Source organism: Pygoscelis adeliae, unplaced genomic scaffold, assembly GCF_000699105.1.
Source record: "Pygoscelis adeliae isolate BGI_AS28 unplaced genomic scaffold, ASM69910v1 Scaffold317, whole genome shotgun sequence".
Lineage (NCBI taxonomy): Eukaryota > Metazoa > Chordata > Aves > Sphenisciformes > Spheniscidae > Pygoscelis > Pygoscelis adeliae.
In genome coordinates, this window is record NW_008825155.1 from 416793 (window position 1) to 437639 (window position 20847).

General features: G+C 44.3%; 1 protein-coding gene across 1 annotated transcript in view; it reads left to right on the plus strand.

Moving 5' to 3' along the window:
• The first annotated feature begins 5658 nt into the window (after window positions 1-5658).
• The window catches only part of NEURL1 (neuralized E3 ubiquitin protein ligase 1), a 70364-nt gene continuing 55175 nt past the window's right edge, over window positions 5659-20847 (plus strand). The window contains exons 1-3 of the mRNA XM_009328451.1: window positions 5659-5737; window positions 6287-6528; window positions 11223-11544. Coding sequence (XP_009326726.1) covers window positions 5659-5737; window positions 6287-6528; window positions 11223-11544 — 643 coding nt within the window. The remainder of the gene's footprint in view (window positions 5738-6286; window positions 6529-11222; window positions 11545-20847) is intronic.

Genomic DNA, 20847 nt, shown 5'->3' on the forward strand with positions numbered 1-20847 from the left:
TAGTCTGTCTTTGTGGAAGAGCAAAGCTTTGTTCCCTGGTCATCTTGTAATGCCAAGATGAGTAGTTCGCTCAGTGACAGCAATCTGATGGGGTCACTATCATCGTAACAGGCACAGGGAGAGCTGCATATAGACTGGGGATATGTGATTACTTACTCCTTCAAGAACAGCAAATGTTTTTAAAGGCAGTGGAGAAACCCTTATTTTTCATTTGCATTAATTTACGGTTCCCTCTCTTCTGTGCACACGCCCTGGGTCAGGCTGCATGTGAGAAAACAAGGTTTACAACCCCTTTTCAGTTTCCACTGGTGTTAAGCTAATATTTTTTTTAGTAAACTGTATCTTGAAGTGTGCTTTTTAAGAATCCATTTGCAAAGCCTACCACAACAAATTCATTGTGGTTTTTTCCTTTTGAACTTTGTTAGCAAATGTGAAGGATCAGTGTAACTAGTTATACTGTATTTCACTGTCATAATTCCCCAAAGTATGGGAACACCTCAAAAAGCAGTAAGGGTTATGAGCATTCACCTCATAGCTGTTTTTTTTCTCCCTGTGCTGCTAGTAACCATCCAGCTTTGGAATGGCTGTGCAGGTGCTCTTTTAGGGCTAGGTCTTTTTCTACTGCGCCATGTGTGCATCCCTGGGGCAGGGCTTCCCTTGCATTCCCCACACCTGCACATGGTTTCCTTTTCTTCCTTCTCAGAATCCTTCCTTTTAAATGCGTATACAGTAAGGCCACCTGCCGGATAAAGCACTCTCTGTTAGCCTCTTTTGATAATGTAAGAATTTTGAAACCCTTTTCTCCTTTCATAGTGTGGTGTTTTGCCCTGTCCACTTTTTTCACTGTCACTAACCTGCAGGACAGGTACCTCTGTCACCAACCCCAGACCTCTCCTCTCCTCCTCTCCAGGTGGACAGGGATTTGTCGTTCCCACTTGCTACTGCGTGTCAGTCCATGGGCTCTGTTTTGAAGTCTTCTTTCTCTTTCTTTCATTTCTGAATGCCACTTACTTCACATGCTCTAAGCTTATCTTAAATACCTTGCAGTTAGTTGTCAGTCTGAAATGAGTTTTGACAGTATTCTGATAGGTGCCTATCGAGATTTTTTCAACTGGAAAAAGTGTATTTTAAAAAAATTAAATCCAGTCATTTGTTGCAGCATTTAAGAAATCCCAAGCCTTTAAGATTATGCCTAATGTTTGCAGAGCATGAACGCTTCTGGTGAAAACCCCTAACAGGCTTTGGGATGCATTTTGCTAAGCTGAGAATATCCAGTGCTGCTTTTTATAGTGTGTGGATGCTGCTCAGGCCTTGAGATCCAGGAGACCAGGGACATCTAATGCATATGGAGGGAGAAGCGTGCCGCTTTTGGGGCAATATTCTGCTTTCTCAAACAGGGCTCTGCTTAGGGAGCCCAGGGACGTGCTTAGGAGTGGGACACTGAAGGCAGAGCAGTTCAGAGTGCTTCACATTGCGGTTCATGTAATGTCTCCTTCACCTTGGCTTACTAAAGGTTTTAGAAGGTCCATCCCACGTGCTTGTGGCTCAGGGAGCAAGTGGTACGTTACCATTTTTGCTGCTCTCTTGGTGGGGGTCATGGTATTAGGGGCAGGCTGTGTTCAGGGTTCAAACCCAGTACTGAATGAAATGGTTCAAACAGCATCTGTTATTGGGCATGAATTGAAAACTGAAGTCTATCCAATCTTTAAAACCATAAAAGTGAGCAGATGCTGTTCTTTGTGACCCCCAGCATGAATTCTGGAAAGTTGTACAGGGGTCCTTGGCGTTTCTCTAGATTTGCAGCCCTTTGACACAGAGGCTGTTTTCAAACAGGCATGATTTTGCTCTTGTGACTTTTGTCACAAGATACCAGTTTGCGTAGTCCTGGCATGTTGTTATAACTCCTGCTTGTCAGGGAGAAGTTGTGTTATGTTGTGGAGTGGGAAACCTGCAGTGCCCTTGAACACACTGTCAGATTTCAGCCTTCTTTCAAATACTTACTTGTTTGCAATTTTTATTTCGAGCAATTACTTCACTTCGCCTTTGTAGGTGACTGATAAGTCAGGTTGTGGGAGACGAAGGGTCTGGGACAGACTCTCAGTTAATGGAGTCTCGCATGGTTACTGTGAAATCAGGAGGACTTTTGCTTATTTTGCCAACTGAAGCTCTGGGTTTGTGAGTTTCACTCAATTCTTTCACATAAAGAAAAAAAAAATTGAAATGTACTGCAAGGGCCCCATCTGTATTGTACCAGTATTGCTGGTGGCAAAGGCTGAGGATGTCAAAATGTGTAGTAGTTTAAACAAGGGGATGGGAGAAAGCTGGAGTCCAGGTCCAGCCCAGTGAGAACAAAAACTTTAAGCAGATGATTTATTTTATTTTTAGCCAGCCAAGCAAGGACAGCGATGTATCTCACCAGCTTGTGTTGCTAAAGTGTCCCTTTCCTTGTCTAAGTCCAGTCTTAGGTGTTTCTGTTGCCATCTGAGGTTTCTCCTCTTGGAGCGGACATGCTGCCCTGAAGAAGTTGAGCAAGGGCCTTTGTATTTCACCCATTGCTTTGTAACTTCTCCAAGTATTTGTAAGGTGCAAAACCCCATTATTAAATAGTTGCACTTTTTAAAAATTAAGACCTTTTCTGGTCCTTACCCGAGCGTGTTCATCATGTAGGAGTCATGCAAGGGCCCCATCTGTATTGTACCAGTATTGCTGGTGGCAAAGGCTGAGGATGTCAAAATGTGTAGTAGTTTAAACAAGGGGATGGGAGAAAGCTGGAGTCCAGGTCCAGCCCAGTGAGAACAAAAACTTTAAGCAGATGATTTATTTTATTTTTAGCCAGCCAAGCAAGGACAGCGATGTATCTCACCAGCTTGTGTTGCTAAAGTGTCCCTTTCCTTGTCTAAGTCCAGTCTTAGGTGTTTCTGTTGCCATCTGAGGTTGCGAGGTTTCTCCTCTTGGAGCGGACATGCTGCCCTGAAGAAGTTGAGCAAGGGCCTTTGTATTTCACCCATTGCTTTGTAACTTCTCCAAGTATTTGTAAGGTGCAAAACCCCATTATTAAATAGTTGCACTTTTTAAAAATTAAGACCTTTTCTGGTCCTTACCCGAGCGTGTTCATCATGTAGGAGTCATTGCTGTGTAAGAGCATTTGGGAGAAAGAAGGAGGTCTCCTCCCCATTTGCATTATCTGCCTATGGAAGCTGATCCTGGGGTGGTTTCTTCCGTTCCTGTAGAGCATGGTTGCCCTGCATTTCAGCTGTCTGCATGGGGAACACTCGTCCTGCAGGCGTTGGTCTGGCATGGGTTTGACCCATTCTCAAGTAGCGGGTGCTGGACTGTCACAGCAAATAAGCATCCCTCTAACATCCTTCCCGTGGGGTCAGGCAGGACCCTATGGCTCTGTAACGCTGCTCCAGCAGATGCTCTGGACATATGCGGTGGTGTTATCAGAGCTTGTTTTGAAAGCTGTGGGCAGTTTTGGTGACTCCATTACTGCATTTTAAAAGGGTGCGATGTCCTATGGAGAGGTGCGGCAGCTATTATCACAGCCAAGTTATCCAGTAAAATTAGAGCACTGAGCTATGCAAACAGGTTAAAATGTGTGTGTCTTTGTGCTGCACAAGTTTGTTTTGGTGAGTGACTGCTAGCAAAAAGTCTGAGCTACAAAATTCAGATCTGGATGCAAAGATGGCATGAATTGAATGTAGCTTCTGGTAGCTTCTTCTCTTTCACATATATGCACCCCTAGAAACTATCAAAGAGGTGTTGAAAAAAACAAGACTGGAAGTGACCAGAAAAAGTTTTTTGTATTTTTTTATGGATCCCTTGATTTTAAATTTCCTCAAACAATTGATTATATCCCTCAATATGTGTCTTGTTTCAGAAATGGCTGTGACTACATATATATTTTAGAGAAGTTGAAAAATTTAGGAATGGAAGTTTTTACACTAGATATTTATTTTTAGTTAGTCTACCTATAAAAAGGGGATATAGCAGAAACAGAGAGGCAGCTAAGAGATGAGCAATAAGGAGATCCAGCGGCCTGAAAAATTTCTGCCAAAAGAGAGGCTGGGATGGTTTTCTTTGACCATCTGTCAACGGTCTTGTCCCTACAGACCAGCATGACCCACCTGGGGAGGTGGAGTGGGGCTCGTTTAAGTCGTCCACTTTTGCTGGCTCTGGCTCTTAACCATTTGTGATGGTGAACAGCATCATGTTTGTGGCGATACAGGAAGTATTTCTTTGCAAAATAGCATTAACCTGAGGAACTCATCAGCAAGGTGTCACTAAAGCCAAGGGCTTAACAGGGTTCCAGAGAGGTGGTAGTAGAGTACGTATCTGGTTTGGAAAAAAGCTAGTGATACTGGAAGAGATTCAACCTCCTGTTCTTTGGGGCATAAGACAGCCTCTAATTAAACAGGTCTTAGGAGATAACCTCGGAAGATTCTCTCTGTGAGGCTGCTGCAGCTTGTGTTGTCTTCTGACCACCCAGTCTGGGCTGTGGGGGGAGGCAGGGTGCACTGCCCCGTGTCAGTAGCGTGCCCGAAGGGAAAAGGTCAGGCTGATGTGAGCCGCTGCATCCTGACTTTCCCTGTGTCAAGCTCCCCCTTCCATGCAGTCTGTTCCTCCTGAAGGTTTCCCTCTCCGACCTGCCCGCTCAGGTGAACCTCAACTTTTTCTTGGTACTCTGCCCCTTATTTCTCCTCCTCCATGTGTGAGGGACAGGATAAGGAAGATGACTTATATTTCACATAATTTTTAGCATCACATAGCTCCCAGTTGGTTCATCTCTCCCGTAAAGCATTAATGAAAGGGTTTGAAGGTAACAGCCCTGTTTGTCTGGCCTCCCTGCACTGTTGCTGAAAATGAGAGAAAAAACCAGCAAGGAGATGAGAGGAGAAGGCCAGAGTGACTGATGCTGAAGTTGAATTAAAATGTTCCCATCAGAAACCAGGATTTTAAATTCTGTTGGTAGTTATTCAAGCTCACTCTGATGATGTGCCATTACAACTTCATGTAGCTACAACCTGAAACTACCCCAAAGACTGGGAGGAATAGGGTCCAGGCTTTTTATTACAAAGCCAAGAGTTACATTAGAGGTGTAAGCGTTATTTTATAGTAGCTATATAAAGACATAACTGTCAGCAATTAATTTGCGAATTGCGTGAGGAATGTATATAATTAGTTTCTATAGTTTACATGTTTGAAGAACAGAGTTTTTAACCATACTGTTTAGTCATGCGTCTTTACAGCATAGACTGGCACATTGTTAAGGTCATATTTGCTTTTGTTGCATTCCTGAGTCTATCACGGAATAATCCTTTATTCTGTTGATACTCTGTATCCAAATCTACAAGTATATCCTCCCAAACATCTGTGCATAATGTAGTGTGTATGCACACACAAGGAAAAGGAAGCAGATGACTTGTGTTCAGTATAATGATTGTTTTGTGCTTGAACTGCTGTATGCTCCCTGTTGAAAAGAAACTCCTGTGTCCGTTCGTTCACGAACAATGCTGCTGTCGTGACTGTGTTGCAGTCGTGCATTGACTCTTTGTGTAGGGCCTTGGTTAGAGAAAGACGTAATCTCGTCCCTGCTTCATAGCCTTTCTCCCTCTTCGCTCTCCTCACCGTAATCATAGTGTGCTGATCAATGCCCTCATGACAAGTGGGATCTCAGCTGAGGTTCCTGTCAGTGGAGGAGAGGGGAGAATGGATGGTGGTTGGTGGAGGAATCCAGGTGGGTTATTGCTGAGTGGTGCCTGAGTATAAATTAGCAATGTATGTGTCTGAGCTGGCACTTAGCACGGGTGGATAGGACAGCATCCAAAGACACATGGAGGCAAGGATTGATGGAGTTGCTGTTGCAAAGGGGTGAGAGAAATGGTCAAGTCGCGTGGGAGTCCTCTGGAAGTGGAAGATTTTTCCCTAAGTGTGACAGCTTTGATACAGCAACTTCACACATGCTTTGCTCCAGTTTTAGAACCAGTTCTTGCCTTCTGTTCTGATGTGTGGCCTCAAGATGGCCTGTGATTTCAGTGCTGAGCTGTGGTCTCCATGTCCTGCTCTGCACTATCAGACTGTCCAGACGGGAGCCTTCAGTATCCTTGTAGCCTTTTACTGTTCAAGATGCTCTTGAAACCCTTAGTGATTTACAGAGTGGGGATTTGACTAACTTTCATTTCGACTTATAGTTCCCCTCTGAAGTACCCCAGCTTTTTTTTGCATTGAAAGTTTTTTACTTATTACTCACAGATTTGAAACCCTTTTTTCCCTGTTCTTCTTTCAGATTCCATAGGTGGGTCGTTTTCAGCTTCCTCCCACCGATGCCACCACAAGCAGAAGCACTGTCTCCCCATCTCACAGTGTGGGGCTCTGTCCATCAGCCCTCTGCTTTTCCATCCTCACACGAAGGGATCCCAGATCATCATGGACACGACGCAGAAGGCAGTGAAGCGCCAGGCTAGCTTCTGCAATGCCATTACTTTCAGCAACAGGCCCATCGTTATTTATGAACAAGTCAGGCTTAAGGTGAGTAAATGATACCTTCCCTTACTGCCACGGGAGCTGCTGTGAGTGAATGTTGGGGTGTACCAGGCTTTGATGCTTGCACCAGCTCTTTAGCCCTTCCTTGAAAAGCACAGCAGCCAGATCTTGGCCTTAAAGGTCTGCTATCTTTGTTGGTACTTCTGCTTTTGTCACTGTAGTTCTTGGAGCCATTGGTACAGACCACTGTAGAAACTGGGGACAAAAGGGAAATCCATGCTCCAAAAGAGCTTATCTTGATGTTAGACAAGGGACAACAGATTAAGTTGAGATTGCTTGGAAAACAGCAAGAAAAAAGGGTTGTATTGGTCAGTCCGAAAGGCAGCAGCCTCAGTCTCTCTCTAGGCTTTGCATGCATCCTGCAAAGGAGTTTTACTGGGTGGGCTGAGGGAGGGTGCGGAGTTTGTTAACACGTTCAGTTCCACGAGGAGCACTTTTCTTCCTGTAAACAAGGCAGCAATGAGGGCTGGTCTCATGGAGGTGGGAGTCAGCCTCTCCACAGCCAACAGATAAGAGGTGGAAAGGACCTGGAAGTGCAGGTGCTTGCTCGTGTGCTTGGCAGGGAAGATAAAAGGGTTTGGCTGAAAGGATGAAAGGAGCAGTCAGTGTGGTCACAGTTGCTGTCTAAGAAAAGGATCTTTCTGGTGGTCTGCTGCTTTGTTGAATCAGTCGCCTGATAGCATTAAGGTCAGAGGAGAGAACATTGCAGGCATCGCGTTTTTCTCGCTGGCAGAGGCTGATTTCACTTCCTTTCTGTCTGTGGTAGCCGGGAGGATGGAGTTGGTACCCCTTGTGCTGCAGCTGGCGTGGGAAGTTCAGCTCCTCTAAGATAGCATGCCTCCATGTGCACCGGGAGCTGCTTCCCAATGAAGAAATTCATCAGTCCCCTTAGGAACTGAAGCACTTTTTAGGCTCTCAGCACCTTGAAGGAGCTTGGGGCCCTTTAAACTTCATCCACAGATATTTTCCAATCTTTATGCCTTCTAGTTTGTGGGACTGCATTTTTCTGTTCTTAGCTGATTTCATGCCTTTCATTGGCACAAAGTAGGTCATCTTCTTTGGCAACTTTAGTTCATGGCACGCATGAAAGATCTGCCTGCAAATCCTTCATTTACGCACAAGGAGCTTTCCAGGAGGTTTATCTGCATATAGGTACTGAGCCTGAATGATCCTGCTGTTGCCCATTGCTAGAGGTCCCAGAGCACTGGGACCTACAGCAGCGTAACAGCCTTCCCTGCCTCTTCCCTTATAGCCAGCAAAGGAGCAAGAAAGAAGGAATATGCCTCCTTTTGAAAATGTAGAGAGATTTCAGTGATTTCAGGCTCATGCCCATAGGTAGAAAATCCCTCCTACAGGTTTGTTATGTTTCCTGTGGAGCTCTTACTGCTTCCATTCAGGCTAGAAACCCAGCAGGATGCCCTCACGTTGCCTAATGGGATTTTTTTCCACATTGGCCAGCAGTTTGGACAAACAACTGCAAAAAATTATTTGGGAGGAGATGAAAGCAGCATTTAGCTTTTGAAAACACCATCAAAGATTTGAGTGGGTTTAGTGGTTTAGACAAAGGTTGTGGGTTATTTCTTCCTCATTCTGAAACAATGTAGCTATCTGTAGAAATTCACACTTGTTTATCACTGTATATTTTAGCTTGCATAACATATGTGAAGAATACGCATGCAAATCTGCACAAGGGATTTACGAGCAGAGCTCCTGCTGAGTCCAATGGGAAGGTCTCATGGGAGTAGTCAACAGGCTTCAGCAGCACTTGTACTCCAGGGATGGATGGAAATGTGAAAACATCTTTGCTTTTCTGATAAGTCCATCCTGCAGTTGCCTTGTTATTGTGTGTGCCTGTGGAAAACGGCATCTTAAACCTTCTTACCAGCTAAAGACTAGCCATGAACCCAACCATTGAGGTCCTATAAAGTCTAAACTCCCTTTGGAAAACTAGAGGAAAGAAGTCAGGAGATTTCATTCTGTTCATTAAGTGTTGTATCTCGGGTTTTATTCTGAGATTTCTTTGCAGCTTTGGGAATGCCATCAAGCAGACAGATTTCCTCTTTCTTTGCCTCCGAGATATACCTCCCAGTATGGTTTCTTCCGTGTAATTCAGGGCACTGCTAGGGAGCGGAGTGATGTTGTCAAAGGTGACACAAGGCACAAGGCAGTAAAGAGCAGGAGCCTGAATCTGTGGAAGCAGCCACGGCTTAGCAGTTTGGATGTAGATTGTATCTTTTCCTCCCCTTCTAGTACCCGGTGGACCTCCCAAGCTTTTTGGCTAGCGGTGGCTGCTGAAGAGAGAATTTTGTCCATCATTAACCATTGCCTTTTTTAGCAAAACTGCATACCCTTTGTCCAGCTGTGTCTAATTCTTGGCAGGCTTTATACTAGATTTTAATTTGGATATTAGTTTGCCTGTGGTCAGACTGTATTGGGAACTGTTTATAGGTGCTGATTAATACAAGGAACATGTGCAGCCTCGATTACCATATGAATATTTACTTCATGCGGCCTGTGATTGCTGTGACGTATTGGCAAGAGACTGTGAAAGAGTAAATTGTACAAATAACAATGAGGCCATATTTATCTCAGACCCAAAAGCTTTTAGGGCTTGCAGTAAATTTGCTGCAATAAATAATCCAGGCTGCTTCTTGGAGTGTATGTATATTCCCCATTTTGTCACATGCACGCCCCATCTACCCCCCTTCCACTGGGGACATGCATGATCCCATCCCATCCTGGCCAGGCATATAAAATAGCAAATCTGCTTCAGTCCTTTTTAGTACCACCCCAGTGTCCATCCCGCAAGCAGGAGCTTCCCATGGTTCCTGGGACTGAGGTCAGTGCTCAAGTGTTTCATGTAAACAGTTTAGGTGCTTGGCTGGACTGAGTAAGGATAAAGAGCAGCACTCGCTTAACTGGGTTGATAACTAGGTAACAGTTATCAAGTGTCTGTTGATAACTTTTTTCTGAAGCTCTTTTTTTTCTCCGATGCTTTAATTATAAAACAGAAATCTCTAGGCTTTCAACAATGCCTTTGTTGTGAGACTGTTGTGTCCCCAAGGGCACACGTTCCAGATTTGCCTTGGAGAGGAACATGTGAAAGAAAAATGCAATATTTACAAATGCGATTAGAAGAGAATTCAGAAGTCCAAAGAAAATGTCTTGGAGAATCCCTTGGTGAAAATCTTGTGCTTCCAAGCTGGGACACGAGAGGCTGCTGCCAGGCTTTTGAGGACAAAGTCCTGCAGTCCTGGACAGTTGAGTCTCTGGCATTGCCACTTGTCCGAGCCATTAGCACTTTGGCAGAGCAGGAAATTACAGTAAGGTAGCAAGTTGTGTGTGACATCTGGTAGGTGGTACCTATCCATGTTTCTCTTGTCCTGCAGCCAAGAGTGAAATTGCTTGAGGCTGCCAAGGCTTTGATGGAAGAGGACTACCTCAAGTGCTCTCATGTTTGCTGCAGGTTCAGTGCATGAACAGAAACACCAATTATGTGTCAACTGGCTTGCAGGAACTGTCCTGGCCCTACATCAGGATTGGATCCAGCATCCTTAGATCTTCCATTTCATAGTCTGGATGCTGACAGGCTGAATCCCTTTGAGAGTAACAGTTCCCAGCAGGTTCATACTCAAACAACAAAATGAGAGAAAAAATTCTCCAAGGGCATCATCTCCATCTGGGGACCATACTAACCCTGGAAGACTCCCTGCTTCCATGGGAAGAAAAAGATCTTGTAACTGGGTGGTGTTTTGGATGTGCTGCACGTGTTTAGGACCTGCTGCCTGCTCCCCTCAGATCCCCGTCAGTCCAGGGCTCACTTCACGTGAGAAGAAGCTGATGACTCCGGAGGCATCTGTGATCCTTTGTCCTGCTGTCTCTCAGGTGCAGGAGGGTGGATATGACACATGCACCATCCTGAAAACTATAGTGGATGTTCCTGACCCCAGACACACTGAGTAACTGCATACTGACAGATGGGGTGTAGATGTGCACAACATGTCTTGAAAAACACCACTCAGCTGAAATAAATAGGTTTTCCCCAATCATAAGACAACATCTATTGTTGCCTCCTAATTGTGTATTTAATATAGTTAAATACTTTAAATTGTGCTTTCCCACACACAAGTTCTCTGCTGCAAGGCTGTGATTTCATCTAATCCGACAAGCTAAACAGGGGTAAGACTGTCTTTTATTTGGCTGGGAAACCCAGAAAACCCTACGGTGGTGACTGTGATTCTGGAGCCAGTGCTTTTCCCTCGGGTTACGAGAGACCCCATCATCTGAGCACCACAGGGGAAGAGCTCTCCTGCTGCAGGTGCTGAGATAAAAGCTCTTATGACCATTTTTGGCACATTTTGCAAGAGGATGATTCTTAGGCCAAAATGAATTACCCTAGAAATAGAAGTGAGTCATCATGCAGCTGTAATTACATTTCACCTTTCCGCATAGATTTAATTTGATTTTTTTTTTTTTTTTATATGTGCATTGTATCCTAAGTGTGCAGCATTGCTGCTTGCAGCTGTGAAAGCTGCAGCGGTGTTTGGTGGGTAAAATGTTTCCTAAATCTAGTGGGCTCATCTGCGCGGTTGCCGTTGGTGCTTGATGACATAGAGCCTGTAGTGTGTAAGTAGATGTTCAAGTGCCAAACACTGTTATTGCTGCTGTTATCTTTGCAGATCACTAAAAAGCAGTGTTGCTGGAGTGGGGCTCTTCGACTTGGGTTTACTTCCAAGGATCCATCGAGGATTAACCCTGACACTCTGCCGAAGTATGCGTGCCCTGACTTGGTTTCCCAAAGCGGTTTTTGGGCCAAGGCTCTGCCAGAAGAGTTTGCGAACGAGGGAAACATCATAGCCTTCTGGGTGGACAAGAAGGGACGGGTTTTCTATCGGGTGAACGACTCCGCTGCGATGCTTTTCTTCAGCGGGGTGAGGACGGCAGAGCCCCTCTGGGCTTTGATCGACGTCTACGGACTTACCCGTGGAGTGCAGCTCTTAGGTGAGTACCTGGGTCCAAATGTGCAGGGGTGATGCTGAGCTGTCCCTGGTGAAGGGCCAGCCTGATGCTGCCTGTCCCCCTCACTGTGCTGGGACAGGCTCAGGGAAACGGCCTTTCTTCCTCCCCAGAGCATCTCACGACCTCAGCCTGGATCAGTGGATGTTTGAAACTTAGCACGTAAATATAATACGAGTGGGAGGTGGGGAACAACCACTACAGTATAGCACTGGAAGCCATCTGCAAATAAGTGGATTTCTGCTCAGAGGTATTGCTCTATCAGACCATAGTCTGGAGTATGGCATATACCTTGTAAAACTTTCTTTTATGTCATCTGCTGCTTTCCCCATGCCAAAGTGGGGAAATGCATTTTACGTCTTATGGATAAAATCCTTCCTGGATGGCACTATTATGGTTTTCTGGCTGGTTTAGTGGGCAGATTTGAAACATGGATATCTTCCAAATTACCTGGAAGAAGCTGCAGCTGGTTTTGCCAGGATGTTGCTTTCACGGAGGAGTTTGATGCATCCTCTGGAGCCTGAAGGTTGGATATACAGTTGGGGTTGGAGGGCAAGGAGTGCTGAATGCCTGTGTCTTCTGCCATCCTCAGCTGAAATGGAGATAGTTTGGCATTCATGAGGACTCAGTCTAGTCCCAAATGTGCAAGCTGTCAAGGTTTGGGCTATTTGAGTTTATACATCTTAGAAGAACTGAAAAGAGTCTCCAAGGACCCAACTTAAGGGGCAGCTAGGTTGCTGGGGGACCAGAGGTGTCAGCATGCAGCCTTAGAATTGGCTTTGCATTGTCACTGGGGGGCAAATCACAGCACTTCTCCATGTAACAGTAGTTTCATGGGTCTTGTTTTCACCATGGAAAAGGATAGATGGTACCTGCATGGGACCTTCATGAGCTGAAGTTCCTTCTGAAGATGAGATGATCTTGCTAGGCTGAGAGAGATCCTGGCATTTTCCTGTCGTGCAGCCTCATAATCTCTGTTAAAATGACATCTTCATGCTATGTATCAAAAACTTCAATGAAGCCTCTTTCTGACAGTTCTGCCTCCTTTCTGCACTGCTTGCTGTATTAAAAAATATGGTGGCAGGACTGCCCACAGCAACCTACACGGCAGGGAAGAGGGATGTGTGTTCAGGAGGTGAAGAAATGGGACTGACCTCTTCCTGCTGCAAAAAACTACCGGCCCAAGATTGCATAAGGCAGAGGAGTTAAAGAATTTCTCGGCAGCTTTTTGCTTCCTTTTAGGAGCAGAAAGATTTATCTTTTGTTGTGAATCAGCTTGAATCAGAGCCACTAAGCAACTGTTCGTAGGCCAAGGTGGTGATATTTGAATTGGGATCTAGAATTTGGGCAAATGTCATGCCAAGGGTTCAGTTAGGAAAAGCTTACAAATGACTCCAAGTCGTCTGGCTGTTCTTGCGAGATTTGGCACCTTTGGACTTCTCCGCCTGATTAATGAGGGCCCATAACTCTGGATTATGTGTTTCCTTTCAAAACACCCAAGAAATCATTTCTTATCCGTCATCCGCCCCTGCGTTGTCCTAGCATCTTCCACATCCCCTTTCACAAGGAAAATGTGACTCTTGCCAGCCACTGACTTGCCTCTAGTCTAACAGGCTCCGGACTCTCTGGTGGGTATAAAGTCCCTGAATGAAGCAGGCAGCTTCTGAGTTTACACAGTTGGCGTGGAGCTCAGATATGTATTTATAGCTCGTTCCAGCAGCCTTCAGCAGGCTTTAAGCCTAGCAACTGTGCCGAAACATCTTCGACTTGAGTCTTCTCTATCTCCATTCATTATCACACAGCACTAAAAGTCAGAGCAGGGAAATCATCGGCTGTGTTGCCTCTGGATCCTATAGACATACTCACTGCAATGCTCTGCACGCCTGTTTTAGTATAGCAGACCACACATACAGTACAGGACAACTTGCCAAAAACTCCCAGGACTTGACAAATGAATTTCATAGCTTAGCTACAAACATATGGTCGAATTCACCCTGGTATGGCATGCAGGGCATCTGATGGAGGCTGGGGATGCTGGAGTGGTATGTTGAACAGAAGAGCCTAGCACTTCAGATTCCAGTTCAGTGATTTATTCCCCCCCAACCCCAAACATGTTCCTTGTTCTTGAGCCTCACTATTTTCCCAATGACTGTAGGGTTGCAGGGTCATACTGCAACTCTGTGCTGCCTCCATTTGCTTTTATGTGTATTCACCCAAGAATCTGACCAAAAGCTTTACCATTTCTGGTGGCTGTCTTTCTGTTTATCGCACAATTATTACCTCCCTACTCCCAATAACGTAACTTCACTTGCAAAATCAAATTTGCCTGAAAGAAAGTCATGCAGCAGTAAGCCTTGTGTCACTGCAAGATCCCAGCTCTGCAGGGGAATGCACAGTGTGCATTTATGTCCCCAAAAGTCACAACTTCCAAAACTTAACATTCTTGTTTCACTTATCTGCATTACAGTAGCAGTTCCAGGCAAAATTAGGGACCCAGTAAATCAGGGCAATGACCAAGTCTAGTGACACTGTTCCTGTCTTACAGATTTAATAAAGAGAGACTTGAACAAAAGGGGGCCCAAAGCCTGGGAGAGTTAAATGATTTGCCAGAGGTTATACAGCAGTGTCACCCAATTCAGGGATGCCATCAGCCTTGTTGCCCAGCTCAGTCCTGCCTTCCTCTCTATCAGCATCGCAGGCATTGCGCAGCACTCCAGCATCACTAAATTGCGCCTGTGGATGAAAGAGAAGCAGCTGGTTTGTATCTTAATTTTTCATTTCCTTCTGCTTATGGCTTTACCCGTAGCATCAACCTTACTGATAATTACACACATGCCATTACTGCTGGCAATGCACAGGTTTATGTGGCTGTCGCAGGTGTTCCTGGGTCCGACTGCCCTTGCTGTGCGTTCAGAAGCAGAGCCCTTTTAAGCAGCTTCTTTGCCCACTTGATTTTGTTCTGGAACAGGTAAAAATGTCTTGCATGGTCCACTGCATCTCAGCCGAGGGGAGGTCAGGAACTGAGTTTGGACCACGTCTTGGCTGTCACTGCTGGAGTGAGTCAAAATGAGAGTCTGGCTTAAACCCACCCTGAAGGTGGCTTCGGTGATGCGGTTCACAGTGCTTACATGCTAGGTCACAGGTGGGAGGTCACTCCTTGCTCTCCTCACCTCTGCCCACGTTATAGACACGAAAAGGCTTAAATCTGCACCCTGGAATCTGGTGCTCTTCTGACCACGAGGTCTCAGCTGCTTTCCTGCCACAATGTAAAGGCTGGCATAGGAGAGGTTGTTGCAACTGAGTGCATGCATGTTCTGTGCTTTAGGGCATGAGTTTTAGCATAGATGCAGGCTTAAGTGACCTGTAAACATGCCCTTATACAGTGACTCTCCGGCCGACATGCTCAACTTGCAGGCAGGATGGTTTACAGCTCTGCTTCCCTTTTTGGGCAGCTAGTTTTGCACAAGTGCACTTTTACATTCCAGGATAATTTAAAGTAATATTTACTAGAAATGTGCCTTAGCCTTATGTTATCACTTCAATATACGCACATGCTCATTCACACTTTAAAAAGAGTCCGAGAAAAATGGAATATAAGCAATCTGCTGCCTCGTTGCTATGATAAAGCATCAAAAAAGAAAAGGAAAGGACCAGCTATTTAAATCCTGGGGTCTTCAGAGCCTTGGAGGAAGGATGGCAGCTCATGGGAACCAAATGGTGGTGTCTCACATTAGCCTGCTTCTTTCAAGCACTTGGCTAGTGAGCCTGGCATAGACTAAGAAACATCCATGCACACTTTCTATGGACTCACCACTGGACAGCAAGGGTGGCAGCTTTCCTCAGTGATGTGTAAGTTAAAGCATAATGCGTGTCTTTAGCATTTTCCTGAACCTTTTGGTGGGGAATTCCAGGTTTACCCGCTGTATGGTGCCTTTTTGAAAATTGCCCCATTTTTTTGGCAGTGATACTGTAGTGTAGGATCACAGAATGGCTGAGATTGGAAAGGACCTATGAAGATCATCTAGTCCAAGCATCTAGTGTCTTTTCTTTCAAAGCCTGACAAATATGCTCTAAAAGTATGAAAAAATGGGACTGCAAAAAAATTATGATTTCAGCATATCGTCCCTGCCCTGTATTTCCAGTGCGGTAACGTGAGGAATGATCTGTTCATTTTCCTTAGTCCCATTTGTTACTGGTATGGTCAGCAACCAAACCCCTTTATTGTTTATTACTCCATTCACGCTCTTCTCCCATCCATCTGTATTTTCATTTATGTAGTATTTCAAAGTAGTCTTAGTCTTTTACCAGCACAGACTTGGAAAACCAAGGATAGTTGTATTTAGATTGGCACCCTGAGAGGCACCTGTTGAAAGCAAAGCTTCCCCACCTCTTGGAAAGATAAAATACGTGAAAAACTAGTAAGACCTTGCAAACTGGGAAGATTTTAAATGCACATGTATTAAATTTACCTGAAGTAGAAACAGTATAAATATATACTTCAGTCATAAATACGTATACAGATTCTAGTAGAATTAACTGGCAGTGCTGTATATTGTATTAGATACTTGGGAAACCTTTTCTTTCTCCAGATCCCCTTCCTAGCTTCTTATTGCTTCATGTTTTAAAGTATCAAAAGTCAAAATAGGAACTGATCACGGACAGAAATGTACCCATCTCGGGACTCAAGCTAGTGTATGTTTGACAAGAAAGTTGCACATTTTGTAGGGAAGGAAACGTGTTTTTCTTTCTTTACTCCTGTCACTTCTTAGGTAAATTGAATCTCTAGCTCCAGGGCACCTCTAGAAGAAACATTAAATAAGCCCCAAATGAGGTGGATTTATGGGCAAATTTCAGGTGTGAATGGTATAAGACTGATGATCAATCTAATTTATCACATTCATCTGCAATTTTACCATGTAGTTATTACTATTTTATTTTCCAAGTGCAAAACTTACTTTCCATTGCCCACGGGAATCCATTTCTGTTGCTATTCTGACACATGCAAATAAGCAGACTGATCTGCTGAGGGTGCTTCGCACTAAACAAAATGGGATAATCAAATATGACTGCAGTGTATTTTTATAGTGTACTGTTGAAAGTGGAAGCTATAAACTATTTACCCGCTCTGTGAAAGTCTGTGACTATCTGATGGAAAAGAATAATATGTGTTTAAACAGAGTCCTACTTAATGAAGGCAAGATATACACAACCTGCAAACAGTCAGTTGTCATTGTTTTTCCGCATCTCCTAAGGGGAGAGGGAATTTAGATTGCTCATAAAGTTTTATTGTCTGTAGCTGTTGTCTCTATGGCAGCTGCAGGAAGCTCTCTAACATGGCTAAAAATGTGAAAACAGATTAATAAATAACTCATCTCTTGCTAATAAATAACTCATCTCTTGCCATTTTAATTAATCCCTGCTTTGCCTTAGCACCTCCAGAGGGACATATTTTTCCAGATGCGTTAAGTACCCAAAAGTTAGCCCACAGCCCAAAGACATCTCCTTGTGCCTGAAGGTTTGTCAGTCCTCCAGATCTGTCTGTCTTGCTTATGATGCTGCCGGAGACAGCGCTTTCAAGCAAGCCAGAGCTCATCTTGGCCTCGTCAACGCAGTGGCTTTTTTTCCTTCTCTTTGCGTTTGATTGTAAACAGCAGAGAATTTGTGCCCGTGAACCTGGGCTGGCATCTGCCCCCGGCCCCGCCTGACCCGGGGCGGGAAGGCAGCATCTCCCCGGCCCTGCCCTGCCCTCCCGCTGCCTGCGCTGGCAGCGCTGGGGGTTTCGGGCTGTGCAGTTGAATGGCAAATAGCGAGTAAGTCAGAACAGCCAGATGCCAAGTAAAATAAGGTCTCCGAGGAATCAGCATTTCAGACTTCGCTGGGTCTCGATGAGGTGTTGAATTATGAAATTGCACACATGCTGTGTGCGTTACATATATTTTATCAGCGTTGCTCGTCGGTGTACCTGTTGCTTCACCTGAACCGCCTTTGCCTTAGCAGGAGTGCTTGTGGAGCTAAAGCATTCCTGTGGGTAAACAGAAAGGACAAAATCTGGCACATAATATGCTACTGGGGATATGTACATGATCCAAAATTGTATCTGTGTCGGCGTCAGCAGAGCCTGCAAGTGAACCTGGTAGGAATAAACTTAAGAGGGATTAGTCTGGCTATTATTGCCCAGACTGAGAAAAATGAAGACTCTAACAAGACAGAATGACCAGTGGAAAAATAAATTCTGTGCTTTATAAAGTTCCTTCAGTTCTGGTAAGCTGATATATTGTTCCTAACACAGGCAAGAAGGGCTATATAACAATATTTTCCATGTTGCCCATAAAAGCCCAAGGAAATATGAAAAGTCTGACAATTGTAAGTGGTGTTTACATTATGGGTATGTGTACGCTGTAGTTCAGATGCTGACACTGCAAAGATAGGCCCGTGTTAAAAAAAAAGATTCCTTCAATTAAATATCTGTTCTGATGATTGATTTGGCTGTTGCTTTAAGGAGATAAACATAAAGAAGTTTATCTTGCCTTTTCTAAGTGTTGTTATTTTTTAGCAGAAGTGTGGAACCTGTAGTCTGGAAACAGTGATTCCAATTAAAAGGGCTTTGACCGTCATTTACTTCTACTAAAGGTACAAACTACTGGAATAATTGAATATATACTGAATTTATTACACAGCTGTAGTTAGTTACAGAAGTTTTTAGTATAGACAGGGCCTTAGGGAATAATAACACACCACTAATGGAGCAGTATATTCTTTTGAGAAACATTTCAGAGACTTCCTTATGTTAGCAAAGATTTTGGCGTTTTGATTTAAACCGTTAGGATAAGGTATCTGTGTTGTTTTTTAAAAAAATACATTTTCTTAACTGATACTAACGCCATATATAATTGTATTTTCCTTAGTTTGTCTAGTATGGTTCCTATTATAATTCTGTAAGTAATAAGTGCCTTTAAAAAGAAGGGTGGAGAGAATATGTTGGTACAGGGACTTAATCTCTGCAGCTTTCTTAATACCTGTCTCCAAAATATTCACCAAAATAGTTTAAACTGTACAAACCTTGGGCTGTAATGCTGAAAGCTAATTCCTCTTCATTCATAAAGCTATAGCTTGACAAAAACAGAACGCGTTTACTCCGGTGTGAGGCAGTTGGAGGTAAGTTTTGGATGTAAACTGAGTAGATGATCTGGTAAAAGTATAACAATTTATTGTGCTAATCTTGCAATTCCAGCTGTTCCAGCCATGGAGGCCCTTTCCCCTAAGCCTGTATGACAGATGATGGCTAAACATTGCTTATATGATAAAACTAAACACTGGCTCTGTACAGTATGTCTCTGCTGGTGTGAGATAGCACTTCGTCATTTCGATGTCTAATTGGTATCAGAGCTGCTGAATATGCAATTTACCGTGCAGAGGATATGATTTCGTTATCCCTGTAGTTGTCTGGGTTATTAAAAAAGTTTGACACCTCTAAGAAAATTAAATTGGCTTTTCCATCCGTATCAGCAACAGAGCTAAAAATGAGACTGCTTTGTACTACAAAGCCTCTGTTTGGTTTTCCAAGCTGTATAAGCAGAACTGTTGTTGCTGGGCTCAAGTCTGGAAATCCTTACCTGTAGCCCTACTGTACTCTCAGTTTTACCAGCCTAAACTTGCGGCCACCTGTGGGGTCAGTCTGGTTTTACACTGTGAGCAGAATCTAGCCCCTGGTTTTTGCTCATCCATCACTTCTCTTTGGCCAAACACTGAGCAGCAGAAGCTCTTCCAGACCTTGCCTGGCCTGTCCCAAAGAAAAGAAAGCATTTTGAATGAGGGAGCCTGTGCCAGTCCAAGCCAGGACCTCTCCTTCTGTGTACTCTTGTCAGGAGAAATGAGCCTCTCGGGGTCTGTGTGAGCGTAACTGTTCACAAGTGGCTGAAAGATGGCACAAATGCAAGTGGTGTCATCTGGTTGTGCAGACTCAGAAGATCTTTCGTTAGTGACTCAGGTCTGCACTCACTTAAAGCTGCTCTCCCAGCACTGATGGACTGATGCAGCAATGCCCAGCCCAGTCAAGTATGCAATGCCGCTTGCCACAGCGTTAAATTCTCACCAAACCGTGCTATCAATATAACTGTTGCTAAATTATGGTGCATTCTTGCAGTTACTGTCCATATGTGATACGTAAAAGTGTGCCTGATACTTGCTACCAGTAACTGGCCTTAGACACTTAAGTTTCACAATGAATCATGATGCCGATACATGGGCTAGAACGACGTATTTATTCATTTATGCCAAATAAATTAGTTAGTTTGGATTTCATAGGCAGAAATAGCCTTTCTGTTCACCAGCTGTACGTGATCCTTTTCTGACGTGTATGACACACAATTCGTATGACTGTGTGTCTGTACAAACAGTACAGTGCAACTTTGGGGTTGTCTAGACAGAGGATATATTAAGTCAAATGAAAAAAATTCTTAAAAGTAAAATTTTCAGTGGTGCTTCCAGGCCAGGCAAATGCAAAGGCGTCACTGGTGCTCTGTGACAGGGGTTGGGGAGAATGGGAACATGTACGGAGGAGGGATCCCTGTGCTGCCCCATGTGTGTGTGTGCTCTTCCCTGCAAATCTGCTTTGCCCCATGCTGGAGGCAGAGCCTGGGGCTGAGTGAGCCCTTGCTCTTGCACCACTCTTCTTCTGTCCTCAGCTTGCTGCAGTCTTGTTCCTAGTCCTGGCCTTAGCTTGGGACATGCACACTGGGTCACTGAAGGCCCATTGTCCTGTCTCTGACAACGACCAGCATCTCTAGGTCCTCCTTGGAAAAAATATCTGCAAGTGCAGTGTTATTTTCTCCTGCCTTTCATCTTTAGTCATGCTGAGGTACTACTTCTGTTCTCCAAGACATACGACCTATGTTGAATCGACTCCTGATTTCGATGCAGAGGCTACATCAGCTCTGCTTATGGTGCAGCTGATCCTGCAAGGTGCTGTGCTCTGTAAGACACTGGGCTCCTCTCTCCTGCTCAGACATTTAGGGAAATCTGGATCTTGCATTCTTCTATCACACTCTTTTAATCACATTTTCATAATATGTTCTTCTGACAGCATTACATGTTTTCCCTATGTTGTAGCATTTAGTGAAAATATCATCCCTTGTACTGACATGCACTAGGTAAGTGCTTCTTCCTGTTGTTGTGGGAATTATAGCAGGGTACTGTCGGCAGAACTTTGCAAAATTTATAAAAAGCATTTCCATGTATATAGGCTAGAACAGTATGTCCAGTCACTTACAGGTTTTGATTCTCATGCAT